The following is a 16,387-nucleotide window of genomic DNA, read 5'->3' as shown; positions in this document are numbered from 1 at the left end:
CGTAGGCCACTTAAACAGGTCCTTCAGCACTTGTTGGCCTATGATAACATTTCTCAGAATATAGGGTAAGAAAAAGCAGCCACAATATGGTGTAATTGTAAGGTTGCTTGGTGTACGTGAGTCTATTAGAAGACCTAACATGTTTTAAAAATTTAGTTTTTTAAAGGGAATATCCACCCATGAACAGATATTTCACCACTGGGGTATTTGGAACTTGTAGAGAAGCTGGAAAACGTTTAAACTCAACAAGGTCTATGCAAACATTTTAAATCCTTTACAGGTAGACTTATCCTTTTAAGTAATAATGTAATGTGTTGCCCATGCAGGACAAAGCTGCATGTTCACTAAATTTCTGCCTTCCTCAGCTGCATATATTTACCTTCACCTTCACTCCCTCACCAATCCACTGGCTGGAGTAAGGAGAGGAAGCAACAAGTCACTTACAGAGGACTGCAGAATCTCTCTTTGCCTCCATGTGACAGCACTGGATTTCGAGTAGCCATTGGTTAAACACCAATGCTATCACATGAGGCACATGCTTCCTCATGCCTTGGAAGTAGCAAGTATTTTCTCTGTGCTCCCAGTGGTCAAGTGGATCAGTTGGGAAGAAAAAACGGGAGAGTACGAACAGGGAAGCTTGTAGATTTTCCCTGCATGGGCATTGTACTGGTACACCCTAAAGTGTACCCGTTTCCAATGCACTGTGAAGGTGAGTATAAGTAAATCGAGGGGATGGCTAGTTAGAGACTCTGACACTTGCACTAGATAGATAGTAACAAAATCTTTTTTAAATTCTGAGGCACTTTGGCACATATCGGCTGCCATCTTTCTCTGTGGTAATGGATATATCCAAGTCTACCAAACACGGGTTAGCTCTGAAACATATGGCTTACTTGCTCTGTGTGTGGATCACAGCCTACATTTACTATTTCACAGCTTAACAATTTATTAAGTATCAAGCTGAAACCCCAAAGGCACATTTGATACCCATCATATAACCTTGGAAAAACCCATCAAAACCCTTATCATGCTTGGTTCCCCCCATCCTCTGCATGAGTTTACTACTCATTATCTCTAGGGGTAAATGAGAAGGCTGCATTTCTTACCTCACCCTGTTTGACCAGCACCTATTCTCTTCTCGATTCCCTCCAATCTATAGGTTGTAGAAGGTCCTTCATCATCATCCTAGACAATGCAAGGCTGTTAAGACTGCATTCTACACGGGGGAGGCAGGAGTCTAACAGTGGACAGGAGAACTTTGGAGGGGGGGTTTCATGGGACCAGTTGTACTGTGGGAGTGACCTTATTCCTGTACTCCTAGTCAGAAGTGTGCTTTAAACCCTTGTAGTGTGGGGACCCACTGCAATGACAGTTTTTTATGTGCCTGGAGTTGGCCTTTAGAGCTGCAAATAAAAGTACGATTGCAAAATCTATAGTTGTCGCAATAGCATTTTTGCCCTGAGTGGAAACCTTTTTTGTAATCATTTTTCTTCCATAATTTTTCTTGTATGTTTTGACAGTGAATTTGTATTAATAATCTTATTCTATATTTGCAGGAAGAATGCAAACAGATATTGGCTCAGCAGAAGTCAAACTCTCAATCAGACTCTCACGATGATGAAATCTCCCCTCCACCTCCAAATCCGGTGGTTAAGGCCAGACGCAGGAGAGGAGGAGTCAGTGCAGAAGTTTACACTGAAGAAGATGCCGTGTCTTATGTTAGGAAGGTAATGTACCTTTATCTTAGTTTTTTCTTTTTATGGATCGCATACTCTTATTGAATGCCATCTTGGTAGAATAAGCCTGAATAAAAGTAAACAACTTTACCAACTTGATAAAAAAAAGTTCTTTAGCAAGGAACATACATTCCACATGAATAATTATGCTACCAATTAGTGTGTTCTGTATATTTTCTCCTGTTTCTTCTTACTGGAGGCTGCCATTTTGCTGGAGCCCAGATCCCTTGAGCAACAGGCTGTCATCAGATTGGCTTCTAGTGACTCTGATTTCCGGCACAATGCCAAAAATGAAGAGCAACTGAGCATGGCAGAGCAGGGTGAAAATGTGTATTATTGGATTTTAAACAGTATAGACACTTATTTTCAATGTTTTACATAGTTATACCTGTAAAAGGGGCCATCCTGAAGTGCTCTAGCAGGATTTCTGACTAAAGTTCCACTTTAATGAAATATATCAGTGTTTTTTGTAGTGTTTTAATTTACATTGTGCCTACTGGGACATGTGCAATGTATGCTACATTCAAGGTGTGCTTCTGGTAACCTGTCATAGTTGCCATTGCGCTTATGTCATCGCTTAACCAAACTTTCATGGCCTCAAATGGCTAGTGTTATAGCTGGTCACAAGTTCAGATCCAAACAGATGCTATGATAGCATCGCTCTCGACGGATAGCAGAGTAAGAGGCTTTAGTTCTGCTTTAAATGCTATCTCCCAACTTCTAAAAATGGTATTAAAAAACATATCCATGTACTGTATCTGATACATTCCTCTTAATTACAAGGAGGCCCACTATAGTGAAAAATGTTGTTTCTTTATTGTTCAATAAGGGACACAGGATCAGTAGTAATTTTGAGACAATTGGGTTATACTGCTGCCTTTAGGCGGAATCAAACAGTGGCAAACAAAAGAGCCATTGACCAGCTAGAGAGAACCCCTCCCAGCCCATCACACTTCAGTTTTTAGTTGATGACCCAGGAGGATGGAACGTCTTTTCTCTGAACAAGAACGTTTTACCAAATTCTGCTGGCTAACTTATTTGTCCTGACCAGACTTATGACAGACACCATGTGGGCTCTTCCAGATCAACCAGATCTCTTATGCCAGGGGATCTTATCTTATCTTATCTTATTTCAAGGCTTTACCAGCATTGCTATTGAAGCCCAAGCTTTGAAAGGCAAGGGTCTCTTTGATTCACTGATTCCAATTCAATTGAACACTAGGAAGTCTACCTACTGCAAGATCCACCATTGCACATGGAATGCTTACTTTGATTGCTGAGAAGTGTTGATGGATCAGTTAACTTGGTACATTCAGCCTGCCCACACAGTTCAAATCCCAGCTGGTTCCTGCTGTATTAACGTGTATTGTATTTTTACTGTCCACCCTTAAGTTGTAAAGCGCTGTGTAAACTGTTGGCGCTCTATAAGTCCTGTATAATAATTCAAGCCATCTATGGCCAGCCTTACTGATTTTTTTTCAATTAGATCTGGATTAGTAATTTACTTTGAAGTACCATCAAGGGACAAACTTGGTCCATTTGTCCTATTACAAAGACCACTAGCCTCCTATTCATAGGTCAAGACTTTTTGTTCAGGGTTTATTTCTTCGTGTTCCTTTTCTGTAAAGCCTCCTGTAACTCCATGGGATTTAAACTTGGTTCTGTCAAGCTGCGTACACACGTAGCGGTATGTCCGACGTACTTAGTCTGGCGGACTTCCCGCCAGACTGTCCGTCGGACTTTCCGAACGGGCTACTTGCCCACACACGGCACTTTTTCAGCGGACCAATACGGCGTACTAAGTCCGCCGTACTATCCGCCCTACTTTTGAAATGAACGGACTCGCCCACACACGTGGAGGAAAGTTCGCTCATTTCGAGCATGGCGGGGCCCGCGAAGGAGTCGTCGCTGGCCCCGCCGCCTGGTATAGACTTAAAGGGGAACCCCAACGCCGGAAAAAATCGGCGTGGGGGTCCCCCCCAAGTCCACAACAGACCCTTGTCCGAGCACGCTACCCGGCCGGCCAGGAAAGGGGGGGCGAGCGAGCGCCCCCCCCCTCCTCCTGAGCCATACCAGGCCGCGTGCCCTTAACATAGGGGTGCCTTGGGGAAGGGGGGGCCGCGCCGGACTCGCATTTCGGCGGACAATCCGGCCGTGCGTGTGCCAGTCCGCCGTACTTTTGAAATGAGCGGACTTTTCCCGCCCGAAGGAGACGTCGCTGGTCCCGCCTACCTGGAGACCCGCTCGAAATGAGCGGACTTTTCTCCGGGCGGGAAAAGTCCGCTCATTTCAAAAGTACGGCGGACTGGCACACACACGGCCGGATTGTCCGCCGAAATGCGAGTCCGGCGGGAAGATTGGAGTGCAACACGGCATTCTAAGTCTGCCGTACTTTCGGGTCAAAAAAGTATGCCGGAGGCTACACACGGGGGGATTGTTTGGCGGACTTGAGTTTGCCGGACTTTTCCACCGGATTGTTTGATCGTGTGTACGCGGCATCAGTGTTCCAAAAATCAGGATTTGAACCTAACAGGGATATTCCCCTTCCACTTTCACCCACATGGTTGCATTCCTTGTTTCCATTACCTCTGCAACATGTTTCTTTGGCCTTGTCCTATAAAGAATCCTTCTTGTTCTTACACAAAGATAAGGTTTTTAGCCCTTTAGCCTTGTTCTTTCCTTGGGTGGTTTCAACTTTCCACCCTAATTAGGAAATGGTTCTTCCATCACTCTGCCTAGCTCCTGTTCATCAGAAGGATATTTCACTCTATTGTCCAGATGTGGTTTGTGTTGTACAAGTTTGTCTCTCTACTTCCATCAGGAAAATAGATTTCCATTTTGTGATTTTCTGATAGAAAACCATTTCTAAGTGACTCAGACAGATAATCAAACTATGGTCGAAAGGGTAAGGTTCCAGTCTATCCAGTCAAGGTATATTCTACTAGGTCTATTAAAGCTTCTTGCACTTTTCAGCATCAGGAAACTGTTTTGCAGATTTGGAAGACTGCTAGCTGGTTCTCTGTTCATATGTGGATGTTCAAGCTTCATCTAATGTCAGCTTAGGGCATAAGGTCCTTCAGGCAGCTCTTTGACTTTCAGGCAGCTCTCGGTGTCATTGTTACTTTCATTGTTAGAATTTGCTTGACTGTTTGCTGCGTTACCCACTCCTCAGGTGGACTGGTTTTGTTCATCCCAGTTGTCTCAGAATTACTACTGATGCTGTTTCCCTTAATGAATAATAAGGAAAACAGTATTTTTATACTTACCGCAAAATCAATTTCTTGAAGTTCATTAATTGACGTGGATCCCAACACTCTAGGGTTGATTTACTAAAGGCAAATAGACTGTTCACTTTGCAAGTGTAGTTACACTTTGCAAGGAAATTTTCCCCAGAGCTAAGTGAATGAGGTATAGCACTGTTGACTTACATCATCCAATCATGTGCAAGCAAAAATCCAGTTTATTTTTACTTTCCTTGCACATGATTGGGTATTCTTTGCAAAGTGACGTTTTACTACATTCACTAAAGTTCTGGGGAAGCTTCCCTTACAGAGTGCAATTTCCTTTGCAAAGTGAACAGTGTATTTGCCTTTAGCAAATCAACCTCTATGTGTTTGTGATGTACTCCTAAGTACTGCTTTTCTATAATACTGAAGCATGCTGGGAGTGAGAGGGGCTATACCTGGCTGGCCAGTGGCTTTTTTGTTTGCTAGTGTCAAATTCCTCTTAAAGGCAGCATAACACAGTTGTCTCAAAATTACTACCGATTCTATGTCCCTTAGTTAACTTCAAGAATCAGATTATATGATAAGTACAACAATCTTGTTATTCTTGTAGCTGTATTTAGTTAATATCTGCAATGATAGCATTCATAATATGAATTCATATATGCCAATTGGGACACAACTGCTTGCATAATTATTAGAATATTTAAGGTTCTTGTATAAGCTCAGCCATGACTGTTTTTCCTTGAAGAACCCCTGTCACCTGTCTCTGTCATGGGTTTATCATAAACTACCATAAGTGCAATGTTCCTAGATATCACTGTGGGTGGGTTTCAAATTGCAAATTCCAGTTGCCTCCCAGCATTTTAACTTGCTTGTACAGGTGGAGGGAATTGGCAAGTAGTAGAAATTGGCAGCCCACGGAGTGGGTAGTTAGTTTATGTATACACTGAGGTTACTATAGGCTCTTTTAACAAAGCTTTAATGCAAGGCAAGGAACTTTATTTTAGACATTTGACAGAAAATTTCACATTTCATTGGACTTAGCTGAAAATAACTGTCGCTATTTTTTAATAAAATAAGAATCCCTATCCCAATGTGCTAGCTTTGTGAAATGAGCCTCAAACGTTGCTTGACATCAGCAATGGAATCCTGAAGGCAAATGAGAAGCTAGCGGGTTATGCAGTTTTTCATGGACTAATGGACCCCTTAAAGCTGAACTCTAGACACAAAATGTTTCATGTAAATATTTTGAAAGACTCACCTGGGACAGGGGCTTTTGGAGGGAACTAAATGCTAGCCTTTTGCTTACAGACTATGGGCCCTGGCATTTAAAGGACCTTTAAGTATTTAGGAAGATGTTCTGTTACGTAATGCATGAGGACATTATTAAAGAGGCCATGATGGTCTCTGTCAGCTTGGGACTCAGTGGACAGATGTATGTGAAAAGAAAGATGGAATGAGATCTGGAAAGCCCTAGGTCACCTGTTGAATACATTACACTGTATTCAGTATTGTAGGGGCCAGGAAGTCTGACCTGGAATGAGATTTCTGAAAAGTGTGGGTAGACACTGAGTCATCCAGGTGGCTAATTAAGGTAATGTTTATAGTATATGTTGGTTGTTGTAATTATATTCCTGGTTACAGTTTGTATTGTTAGGATAATACGATTAGGAGGGGGGATGTTCTCCTGTGGTGTATATATTCTGTGTAATTTTTCAAATAAACAGCTCTTATTCTGGTTTACTCCCAAACTGGTATTGCCTAGTTCTTGGGGTAACTATAGCCAGATTCACTGGTCTCGTGTTGCAGAGCTTGGGAAGCAGCTTCTTGGCAGAGATAGCCAGTCAGGGTGTCTGGAGTCCGTCACGTTTGATTGGCAGCAGGGGGATGCTTCCTTGTGCCTGGGACATCCAAACCTCCACCGGGATCCAAGATCGAAATAGCAGACTTCAGTCACCCTAGCAGAGAAATGGACCTGGCATTAGAGTTCCCGGGACTGCTGCAGTTTGTCCTTTCAGCATACTCCAGATCTGCAGATGAATACCTGGAGTTCAGGCAACAGATTTGGGTGGGACTTTGAATTGTAGCCCTCCAGGTCACTGGTATACACCAGGACGTGTGATTTCCATCCCCAGAGCAACAGACAATGACCAACGGGAGTTGTGATGGCAGTCCTGGGAGAGCAACCCCAGGAGCAATGGGTGAATGAGTTGGACAGGCTGCTCCACCAGGAGATAGAGACAACAGCATGCTCTCTGGAGGGATATGACTTTGGCAGCCTTGGATTGTTGTGGGAGAGCCTTACAAATGTTTTTGTGTTTGGCGATGAAGGGGAACCTACCTTTGAGGACCTGCAAGAATACAGAGAGGCTATTCTCAGTCCCGAAAGGGTCTCAGAGCTTGAACCTGATCTGGAATATTTGCTAAAGAAAGAACAGCACCTAGAAAGGGAATACAGGGAACTGCTAGAACACATTCAGCAGCATACCCCAGAATCGGCAGCAGAAACTCCGGAGATTGCTGTCATCTCCAAAGTTGAAGAGCTGACAACCGGACAGAGGGTCCAAGGCCTCTACCCCACACCCATGGTAGTTCCAGCAGTCCAGGGTGAGAAGCTGGCGGTCACTCCCTAACAGCAGTTCAAAGACTCAGGAGAAGAGGTGGCGGTCCTCCTTCCCCAGCCACCGATTACATAAAGCATGGAGTTAATTGACTTTTCATTGAAGGATGTAACATTTACTGAAATTCCAACTGAAGTGCTAACAACAGGGCTGAGCTCTGCTAGCCCTTGCCCATCACCGGTAACATCTTCTGGGTTTCAGGGACAGGAGATGGTGAACCTCTACCCCCAGGCACCAGTTCCAGAGACTGGGGATTTAATAGACTTTTCTGCTGTGAAGGAACAACCCAGTGAGCCTACAGCAGAAGAGCGTGCATCCAGGCATAATGCTGCTGACCTCTGTCTGCAACAATCTGTGACCCTGGAGGAGTTGTGCAAGGCCACCAATGTAAGTAAGATCGTTTAGGTGGCTCTTTAGGCTGTAGGCATTCCCCAGTGCTTGTTGTTGCATTGGTCTTATTAATTGTAGTTTATTGTGTTGCCTACCCCTCAATTGTACAGCTTTTGGATGCCCTGAAGGTCAAAAACTTTCTGTGTCCCTCAGTGGATGAGAAAATAGCCAAATTGTTTGTCAGTGGGAGGAATAATATTCTGTCATTGGGGACAGTGGGAGGAATAGTGCCCTATCATTGATGTTAGGGGAAAGAATAGTGCAAATTGGTGGTATCACTGGGATTAATAGCACCCCATTGATGGCTTCAGTGGGCAGAATAGTGCCCTATTGTTGTTGTCAGTGGTAGATATAGTGACCCATTGTTGGTGTGAGTTGGAAGAATAGTGTCCCATTGTTGATATCAGTGAGAGGAATAATGCCCTATATTTGATATGACATGTTAAGCTAATTCTCCATATTGGCTGTATCATGGCCCTACCTTTGTCTGTGTTTTCAAGTTAAATGCACGGAGTAAGCCTGGGGGATAAGCAGGAAGGAAGAACTAGGGATGGCGGGGGGGGGGGGGGTTAGATGGGGGAGAGAAGGGTGAGGGGGATGGGGCAAATATGGTGTTAGTGGGGGAGGGGAAGTGGAATTTTGATAGAAAGCCTGGCTCTCATTGGTGTTTGCCGGTTACCAAAATGGCTAAAATTGCGATAGGGCGTGTCTCTAACCAGGACCGCTTTTTTGCAGATTTTTTCTAAATATGTTAAAGCTCAGATAGTTTGGTATACTGTTGGCACTCCAAACAGGAACCTAGTTGTAACCAACAAAAGAAGTCTAGGGCTGAGCCAAATGAGGCTTGGACACTTGCGGTGTACATGGGTGTGTTTTGTTCAGAAAAATGAGACAATTTAAATCCCCTTGGTGTGGAGATTACTCCTCTTTAAGGCTACTTTCACACTAAGGTGTTTTTCAGGCATTTTATCGTTAGAAATAGCCCCTGCAAAGCGCCTGAAAAGCATCTGAAAATGCCTCCCATGCCTCCCCAATGTAAAAGCCCGAGTGCTTTCACACTGGGGCGGTGAGCTTGTGGGACGTTAGAAAAAGTCCATTGATATGAATAGGCAGTGCCACATAACGTGCACTTTTACCCTTTCTTTAGCCACTAGCGGGGGTTAAAAGCGTCTGAAAAGCGCCACTAAAACAGAGGTAAAGCACAGCTAAAACTAACGGCACTTTACCACTAACGCCAAGCGCTTTCAGTGTGAAAGTAGCCTTAGATATTTGTCACTAAGACCCCTTTCACACTGAGACAGTTTTACGGCGTTTTAGCGCTAAAAATAGTACCTGTAAACTGCCTCTATGCCTCTGCGTTGTGAAAGCCCGAGTGCTTTCACACTGGGGCACTGTGCTTGCAGGATGGGAAAAAAAGACCTGCAAGAAGCATCTTTGGGGCGGTGTGCTACACCACCCCTGCCCTTTGGAATGAATGGGCAGTGCTTCCGAAGCGCCTGTAAAACACTTCTGAAGTGCCGCAACACGGGCAGTTTTAACCCTTTCTTTGGCCGCTAGCGGGGGTTAAAAATGCTCCGCTAGCAGCTGAAAAGCCCTGCTAAAATGATGGTAAAGCGCCATTAAAACTAGCCATGACCCGTGGCCCCAGGGTGAATGGGATCTCAAACAGATGTCCTTATTAGATGATTTCTTTTTTTTTCTGTTCCATTGTAAACGCAAAATATTAGATTTCCCTCCCAAATTTAGTTGAGTGACATTGGGAAAATAGAGAGGGAAAATCATCATTATGGTAACACAGACAGCAATAAAAACTTATCAGGGGTCCTAACCCTTTCCTGCTCTATCCAAAACAAAAACAAAAATTGGCTTTAGCTACACTGTAGCTGATACTAGCCCATGAATGCCTTATGATAATTTTTGCCCAGGGCATGAGGGCAGATTGTTGTTTTATCGGAAGCTGTGAAAGGCACTACTTTACTAGAGTAACAGTGGATTTTTCGTCATTTGGAAATCCCCACTGGGAGTGCCTGGTAGTTGCTGAATCCTACAGTTAATTTGTCTAGCCCTGTGTGTGTGCCAGCCATAATTTGTAATATATTATCCACGCTTTTTCCTGTTTCAGCAGATTCGGTTTGTGCTGTTCGCAGTACAACACCGTAAAGCCTTTCATTATTGTGGATTTAGGAGATTAGATTAACATCTTCACATTCTTTAGATATTGTACTACTCTGGGACCTTTTTTTTTTCATGCTACATAATTCAGGTTTATCTATTTTTAAACTTGCTTATTGATTTCTGGCTGCAAAAGATGCCCTCAACCCACCACGCTGCACAACCGTGGGTGATCTGGGGGCCAGGCGCGTTAATCTTGCCACATTGGAAAAATAATAAAATAAACTGCTCTTTCGTTTTGGGAAGGCACAAGGTTTGCCATTTCTCATGGCTATAAAGATGGGCCATTAATCTGGCATCTGCTACATGGAGGTGGAAATTGCCTGTGGATGGATCCCTTTTAATAGCTTCTTAACCTCTGTCATTGCACAGAAATCTTTTAAACACCTCAGGATATTGCTTTTGTCTAAAGAGGAAGGGATGCATAGTTTCTCATACAAGGAGGATTCTTGGATGGCGTTAGTAGTTTAATGATTTTCGTGCACGTTGGCATAGAACTTGTTGCCCCAGGGACAGATAGGAATTATGGGCAGGTGGCGTCTGGTTGAAGTATTCAAGTAAAAACAAGTTAGATATCTTTGGACATATCTCTGCACTAGACCTTTGGGTTATCCTTCTGTTTTGGAAATAACTTGAATTTTAATACATCTGAAACACAATACGCTATGAGGCTCAAGGGGCCCATAGGCTTGAAATGATTGTTGTCAAGATTGGCTGGTTACAGTCTTATTAGAAGGAGATCTTGGGCACTTTGGAACTGGCCAAAGACACAAAACTGTTTTTATGATTTTATGGGTTTATGCATCTTTACATTGTATATAAGGTAGAAAATATGCAGGTTAGCTCTACAATAAATACACATTTCCCATGCAGATTATAGTGGTGTCAGGCCTACTCAGCTTTCTTTTGCTAAATTGGTCAAACCACTTTCCTCATCTCCACAACATAAAAAAGAAGTGTTCTGTAGTCCAAGACAAGAACTAGGAGGGCTAGTTAGACCTCTTTAGATAACATGGAAAGTGTACGCAGGACACAGGATAGCTCTAAAGTTTTGACACGGTCAGAAGAATTTTTTTAGGCCTTGTTCACAGATGGGGGTTATTTACTTAAATTGGGGAGTGCAAAATCTGGTGAAGCTCTTCAGCCAGCTTCCAGGTTTTATTGTTAAAGCTTAATTGAACAAGCTGAAGTTAGAAGCTGATTGGCTACCATGCACAGTGCACCAGATTTTGAGTGCTCCAGTTTTAGTAAAACTCCCTCACAGTGTAAAATACCACATGCCTATGCAGGACGGTGTTTACCCACAAGGGGATGCACAGATGTTGTGTACATCCCCATGCATGCTGTCACTTTAAAGTCTATTGGAACACAGTGGCTGTGTCCCAATATTGCATCTATGTAGGTTTGGGTGCGTGTCCCCTAATGCACACCGGGTGAGTTCAGGGACACACCCCTGCACCCACACAGATGTGATATTGGGACACAGCAGCTGTGTCCCACCATTTAGAATTCAAGTTCTTTATAATATATAGAATTATTTTCCAGAATGATGTATATCTCTTTAGAACATCAGATATTATCTTCCATGACATAGTTTGCCAGGCACAGCCACCCTAACTGAAACGGTTACAATCGAGACTGCATGGGCTTCCACCCTGTCCTTTATTTCGGCACACTACAATGGTTGGTGTTCGAGTCTTGTGCCCTATGTGTAAGCCAAATGATTGGCAGATCTTGCATCAGAATGTGATCCAGTTTCTAGTGCCTGGTGCAAAATCTCACTGGTAGGGTTGGCATTGCCCCTTACAAGAGATAGACAACATTTTTTCCTGACTACCCACCCATTCCATCGCCCCACCACAAGCTTGGTAAGAGCACAGACTCAGTAGGGAGATGGAGGTGAATGTTTCTATTTTATCACATATATATGTTAGTAGAGCTGCACAATTAATGGTCAAGAATCGTTATCTTGATCTTGACTAAAGTGTTTCACAATTCTATCTATGCAAAGAATTCTCTCTGCTCTTCTGAAGTCACAGCCCTCAAAAGAAAGGAAGAGAAAAACTGGTCAGTCTGCCAAGAATCAACACATTCTTTATCAGTTGAACTTAAGTATAAACATTTGTAACAATTTGTCAGTGGAAAAGACTTTGTGTTTAAGTGAAAAAAAGTTTAACCACTTAAACACTAAACCTTTTTCTGACATTTGTTGGTTTCAAGTTAAAATCTTTTTTTTTTTTTATATTTTTTTGGTAGACACCCTAGAGAATAAAATGGTGGTTGTTGCAATATTCTATGTCACACTGTATTTGCGCAGTGGTCTTTCAAATGCAATTTTTTGGGGAAAAAATTACTTTAATTAATAAAAAAAAACAGTTAGCCCTTTTTTTATATAATGTGAAAGATTTTATGTCGCGAGAATCTTGATCTTTTTATTCTAAGCAAAAAAATGTGGATTCTCATTTTGGCCAGAATTGTGCAGCTCTATGTGATAGTTTATGTTTTTGGGGTTGTATTCAATATGTGCAAGGAGAGATCACACAAATACATATAATGCCTCATTCACACGGATGGACAGTTCAGGTCCACCTGTCAATTTTTTATGCGGACCTGAATGGTTGCTCCATAGACCTCTATGGAGTGATGGATATCAGCGGTGACATGTCCGCTGACATCTGACCTGCTCCGATCCGAAAAAGTGTGACGGAGGAAAACCCTATTTTTCCATCCATCATCGGATCGGATGAAAGCAGACTCTATGGTCCGTCTTCATCCAATTCCCCATAGTGGAGAGCGGCGCTCTGACAGGTCGGTCCCTGCACAGTGTGCAGAGTCAGACCTGTCATCTGCCTGCTCAGCGGGGACCGACGAAGCGATCCCATGCTGAGCAAAGTGGAGCCCGTACACAGACACGTCCTGAAAAGGGCCCTTAGAATAACATTTAATTTAGTAATGACAGATACAGATAACAAATGTAATAATATTAGAAAATATCACAAGACTACTTAACTAAAGATGCTGTTTCGCCACAAAGTCCCACCTGCTTGTGCGGCATGGCACAGATAATCTGAAGCAGACACATGCATCATAGCAGCTCTGAGGTGAGACTGAATATTCCAAGTTCTAGCTGTAGTATATACATGTCAAGTTGGTAGGATTTAACCAATCATTAACAACATTACCTTCTATAGAAGATAGCATGTTCTTGACATTCTTTTAGTATGAAATCAGCTAAAGTGACCATCCTTGTATTTCTTTTATGACCCCTTAACCAGGTTTAGATTTCATTATTAGATATTCTGATTCAATAATAAAAAGGAAATATGAAATAGGCAATTTCCCATCATCTTCATAAATAGTAAGGTTTTCCATAGGAAACATGCCATTTCTACGTTTTAAATGTAAAATATAGGTCCACCGACTTATTAGCAGAGAGTTCCATTAGAGCTGGTTAAAGTAAAAGTCCAGCCTGGGCTCGTTTGGCTGGGCTTCTCCTAAGGGTCACCGGAGTGCAATACCTTTTGCTTTCCAGTGAAATCTTTTCAGCAGAGAGCGGACCGGAGTCCGCTCTCTGCTGGTGTCACCAAGTTCAATCCAGGCACCGCGTCATCCCAACCTCGGACGTCTGGATCCGCCAGGTGTCTGGACTGATGCCAGTCTCGGCCTCTCAGCGAGCCGCTGAGACAGCCACTCCCCACCCCTCCACAGCTCAGCACTCCATTGATCATGGAGGAGCAGAGCAGGATAGCTGATGATTGACAGTCAGCAGCTCTCTGCTCAGGGAGCAGAGAGAACCAAACCATGGGCGGTGTTCGGTGGCTCAGTTCTCAGTGCAGAGATGCCCCCAGGGGACAGATGTAGCATTGGACTTACGCCAGGTGTCTGGACTGATGCCAGTCTCAGCCTCTCAGCGAGCTGCTGAGACAGCCGCTCCCCACCCTTCCACAGCTTAGCGCTCCATTGAGCATGGAGGAGCAGAGCAGGAGAGCTGATGATTGACAGTCAGCAGCTCTCTGCTCAGGGAGCAGAGAGAACCAAACCATGGGCGGTGTTCGGTGGCTCAGTTCTCAGTGCAGAGATGCCCCCGGGGGACAGATGTAGCATTGGACTTATGCTGCATCCACCCAGGTATGTATGATTTGGGAGAAAAAGGCAAACCCATACTTCCTCTTTAACGACTACCAAGAGGATTTGGCAGTGTGGCATTGTGCACAGGATAAAGAGAAGCACTATGTAGAGAAGCTGTACCTTCTTTGTCTATAGCAGATTGTCATGTTTGACTGGAGCTTACCTTTAAATGTTCCAGGTGCAGACATGTTACATCCACAATCAAACTGGCAGTCAAGAACTTTTCATGAAAATGATTAATAACTGAAATTAGAAGAGAGTGTTCAGTTTCCTAGGCAATAGATGCCAAAAAGATATAGTGATACTCAGTTTAATTATACTGTTCAGAACGGTAATATTCATGTGTAGTCAGAAACGGTAAAATAATGGTTTTCTTATGAGAGGTAAAGAGTGTGCTGGTGAAAAAGAATTTTTTTTTAATCTCATGGATATCCATCCTAGCCCTGTGTGAAATGAGAGGTCCTGAACTTTTGGATGCATTTTGCATTCTTTTTAAAATCACTCAGCATTCTATGCCAGGGGCATGAAAATAATATAATCCTCTGTTGTTTCTCTGCAGGTTATTCCAAAGGACTACAAGACGATGACTGCCCTGGCAAAAGCCATCTCCAAAAATGTGCTCTTCGCACACCTTGATGACAATGAGAGAAGGTATGAGGGCCTGTTCTTTGCATGTTCCCAAAGTCTATCTTCACCCACAACTAGGGGCCGGTGGTGTAAAATCCTTTGGGGTTGATTTACTAAAGGCAAATATACTGTTCACTTTGAAAGGGAAGTTGCTCTTTGAAAGGGAATTTTCCCCGGAGCTTAGTGAATGAGGTGAAGCTCTGTTGGCTTCCATCATCCAGTCATGTGCAAGCAAAAATGCTGTTTTTTTTTTTTTTTACATTTTCCATGCATGTGATTGGGTATCCTTTGCAAATGGAAATTCCACCACATTTACTAATTCTGGGAGGAAAATTTCCTTGCAAAGTGCAACTTCCCTTGCAAAGTGAACAGTCTATTAAATCATCTCCATTACATCTTCTGAAGTCTTTAAAGATGAAGTAAACTCAGATTTTTTTTCTTCCCTGCAAAGTAAAGGCATAATGTGCTAGTATGCGCCACATACTAGTACATTATGTGACACTTACCTGCAAATGAAGTCAGCATCCTCCTCACCGGAGGCTGCATCCATCCTCGCCTGTTTTCCTTCCGGGGCCACATACTCCGGCTGTGTGACTGGCCGGAGCCACGTGATGTCACTCCCGAGCATGTGCACGGGAACCGCCGGTCACGGCACAGGCTTCTGAGGAAACGGCACAGGTGGGCGTTCCTTTATAGCGCATGCACCATTGACATAACTGGTGCAGTATACAGTAAATATCTCCTAAACGGCACATGTTTCAAAGATATTTACAGTACCTATAGGTAAGCCTTATTATAGGCTTACCTATAGGTACAAAGTATACAGGAAAGTTTACTTCCTCTTTAATAGTGAGATTTGACAGCAGTGATTTCTGTCCATATTCCCTTTTCTTCATAACAAAGGTGTCTCTTTTGTAGTGCTCCAGTATCCATCATATGAGTATTATTCTTTAAATAATATTCTTTAAATAACTAAAGGCAAACTGTATATTTTTTTGTTTTGGACATAGTAGAGAGGGATTTGAATACCTATCATGTTTTTTTTGCTGTGTGTGCCCCCGACAAGGTTTCCAGCCGCCAGTAAATTTACTGACAATTTGTAAAAGTCAGTGATTTTTTTTTACAACTGCCAGTAAATATCAGGGGCTGATCATTTCATGATGTGTTGTATTTTTAAGTGTAAATCAAGCAAATGACTTTGTTCTAGGTATTGTCAGTGTTTCCATATCATGTTTATACTGTTTAAATATTCACTGTGTTAGTTTTCAATAGGAGTTCTGTCATTTCTCAGGTTGCCAGTAAAAAATGTTCAGGAGGTTGGCAACCCTGGACCCCCAATAGGAAGATTCACTGTTATGTTTACAATTATCATTGAAAGTGAAAGTAAAAGAAAATCACAAATTTTGGGTTGTCCCCAGAAAAGTAATAGAGGGGAAATCTTCAATGGGGACACTATTCTGGTAACCTAGAGGCCTCCAAGGGACTT

General features: G+C 43.0%; 1 protein-coding gene across 3 annotated transcripts in view; it reads left to right on the top strand.

The window, feature by feature from the left end:
- Positions 1-16,387, top strand: part of PRKAR1B (protein kinase cAMP-dependent type I regulatory subunit beta) — a 372,623-nt gene that overhangs the window by 63,141 nt on the left and 293,095 nt on the right. For all 3 annotated transcript variants that reach the window (XM_077449057.1, XM_077449058.1, XM_077449059.1), the window contains 2 exons: positions 1,557-1,727; positions 14,834-14,925. In XM_077449057.1, the coding sequence (XP_077305183.1) occupies positions 1,557-1,727; positions 14,834-14,925 (263 nt within the window). The remainder of the gene's footprint in view (positions 1-1,556; positions 1,728-14,833; positions 14,926-16,387) is intronic.

The sequence above is a fragment of the Lithobates pipiens genome, unplaced genomic scaffold, assembly GCF_037356315.1.
Source record: "Lithobates pipiens isolate NorthernLeopardFrog02 unplaced genomic scaffold, aLitPip1_a1.2 Scaffold_22, whole genome shotgun sequence".
NCBI classification, from domain to species: domain Eukaryota; kingdom Metazoa; phylum Chordata; class Amphibia; order Anura; family Ranidae; genus Lithobates; species Lithobates pipiens.
The sequence above is the reverse complement of the archived record's forward strand: the minus strand, read 5'-3'. Positions and strand labels throughout refer to the sequence as shown.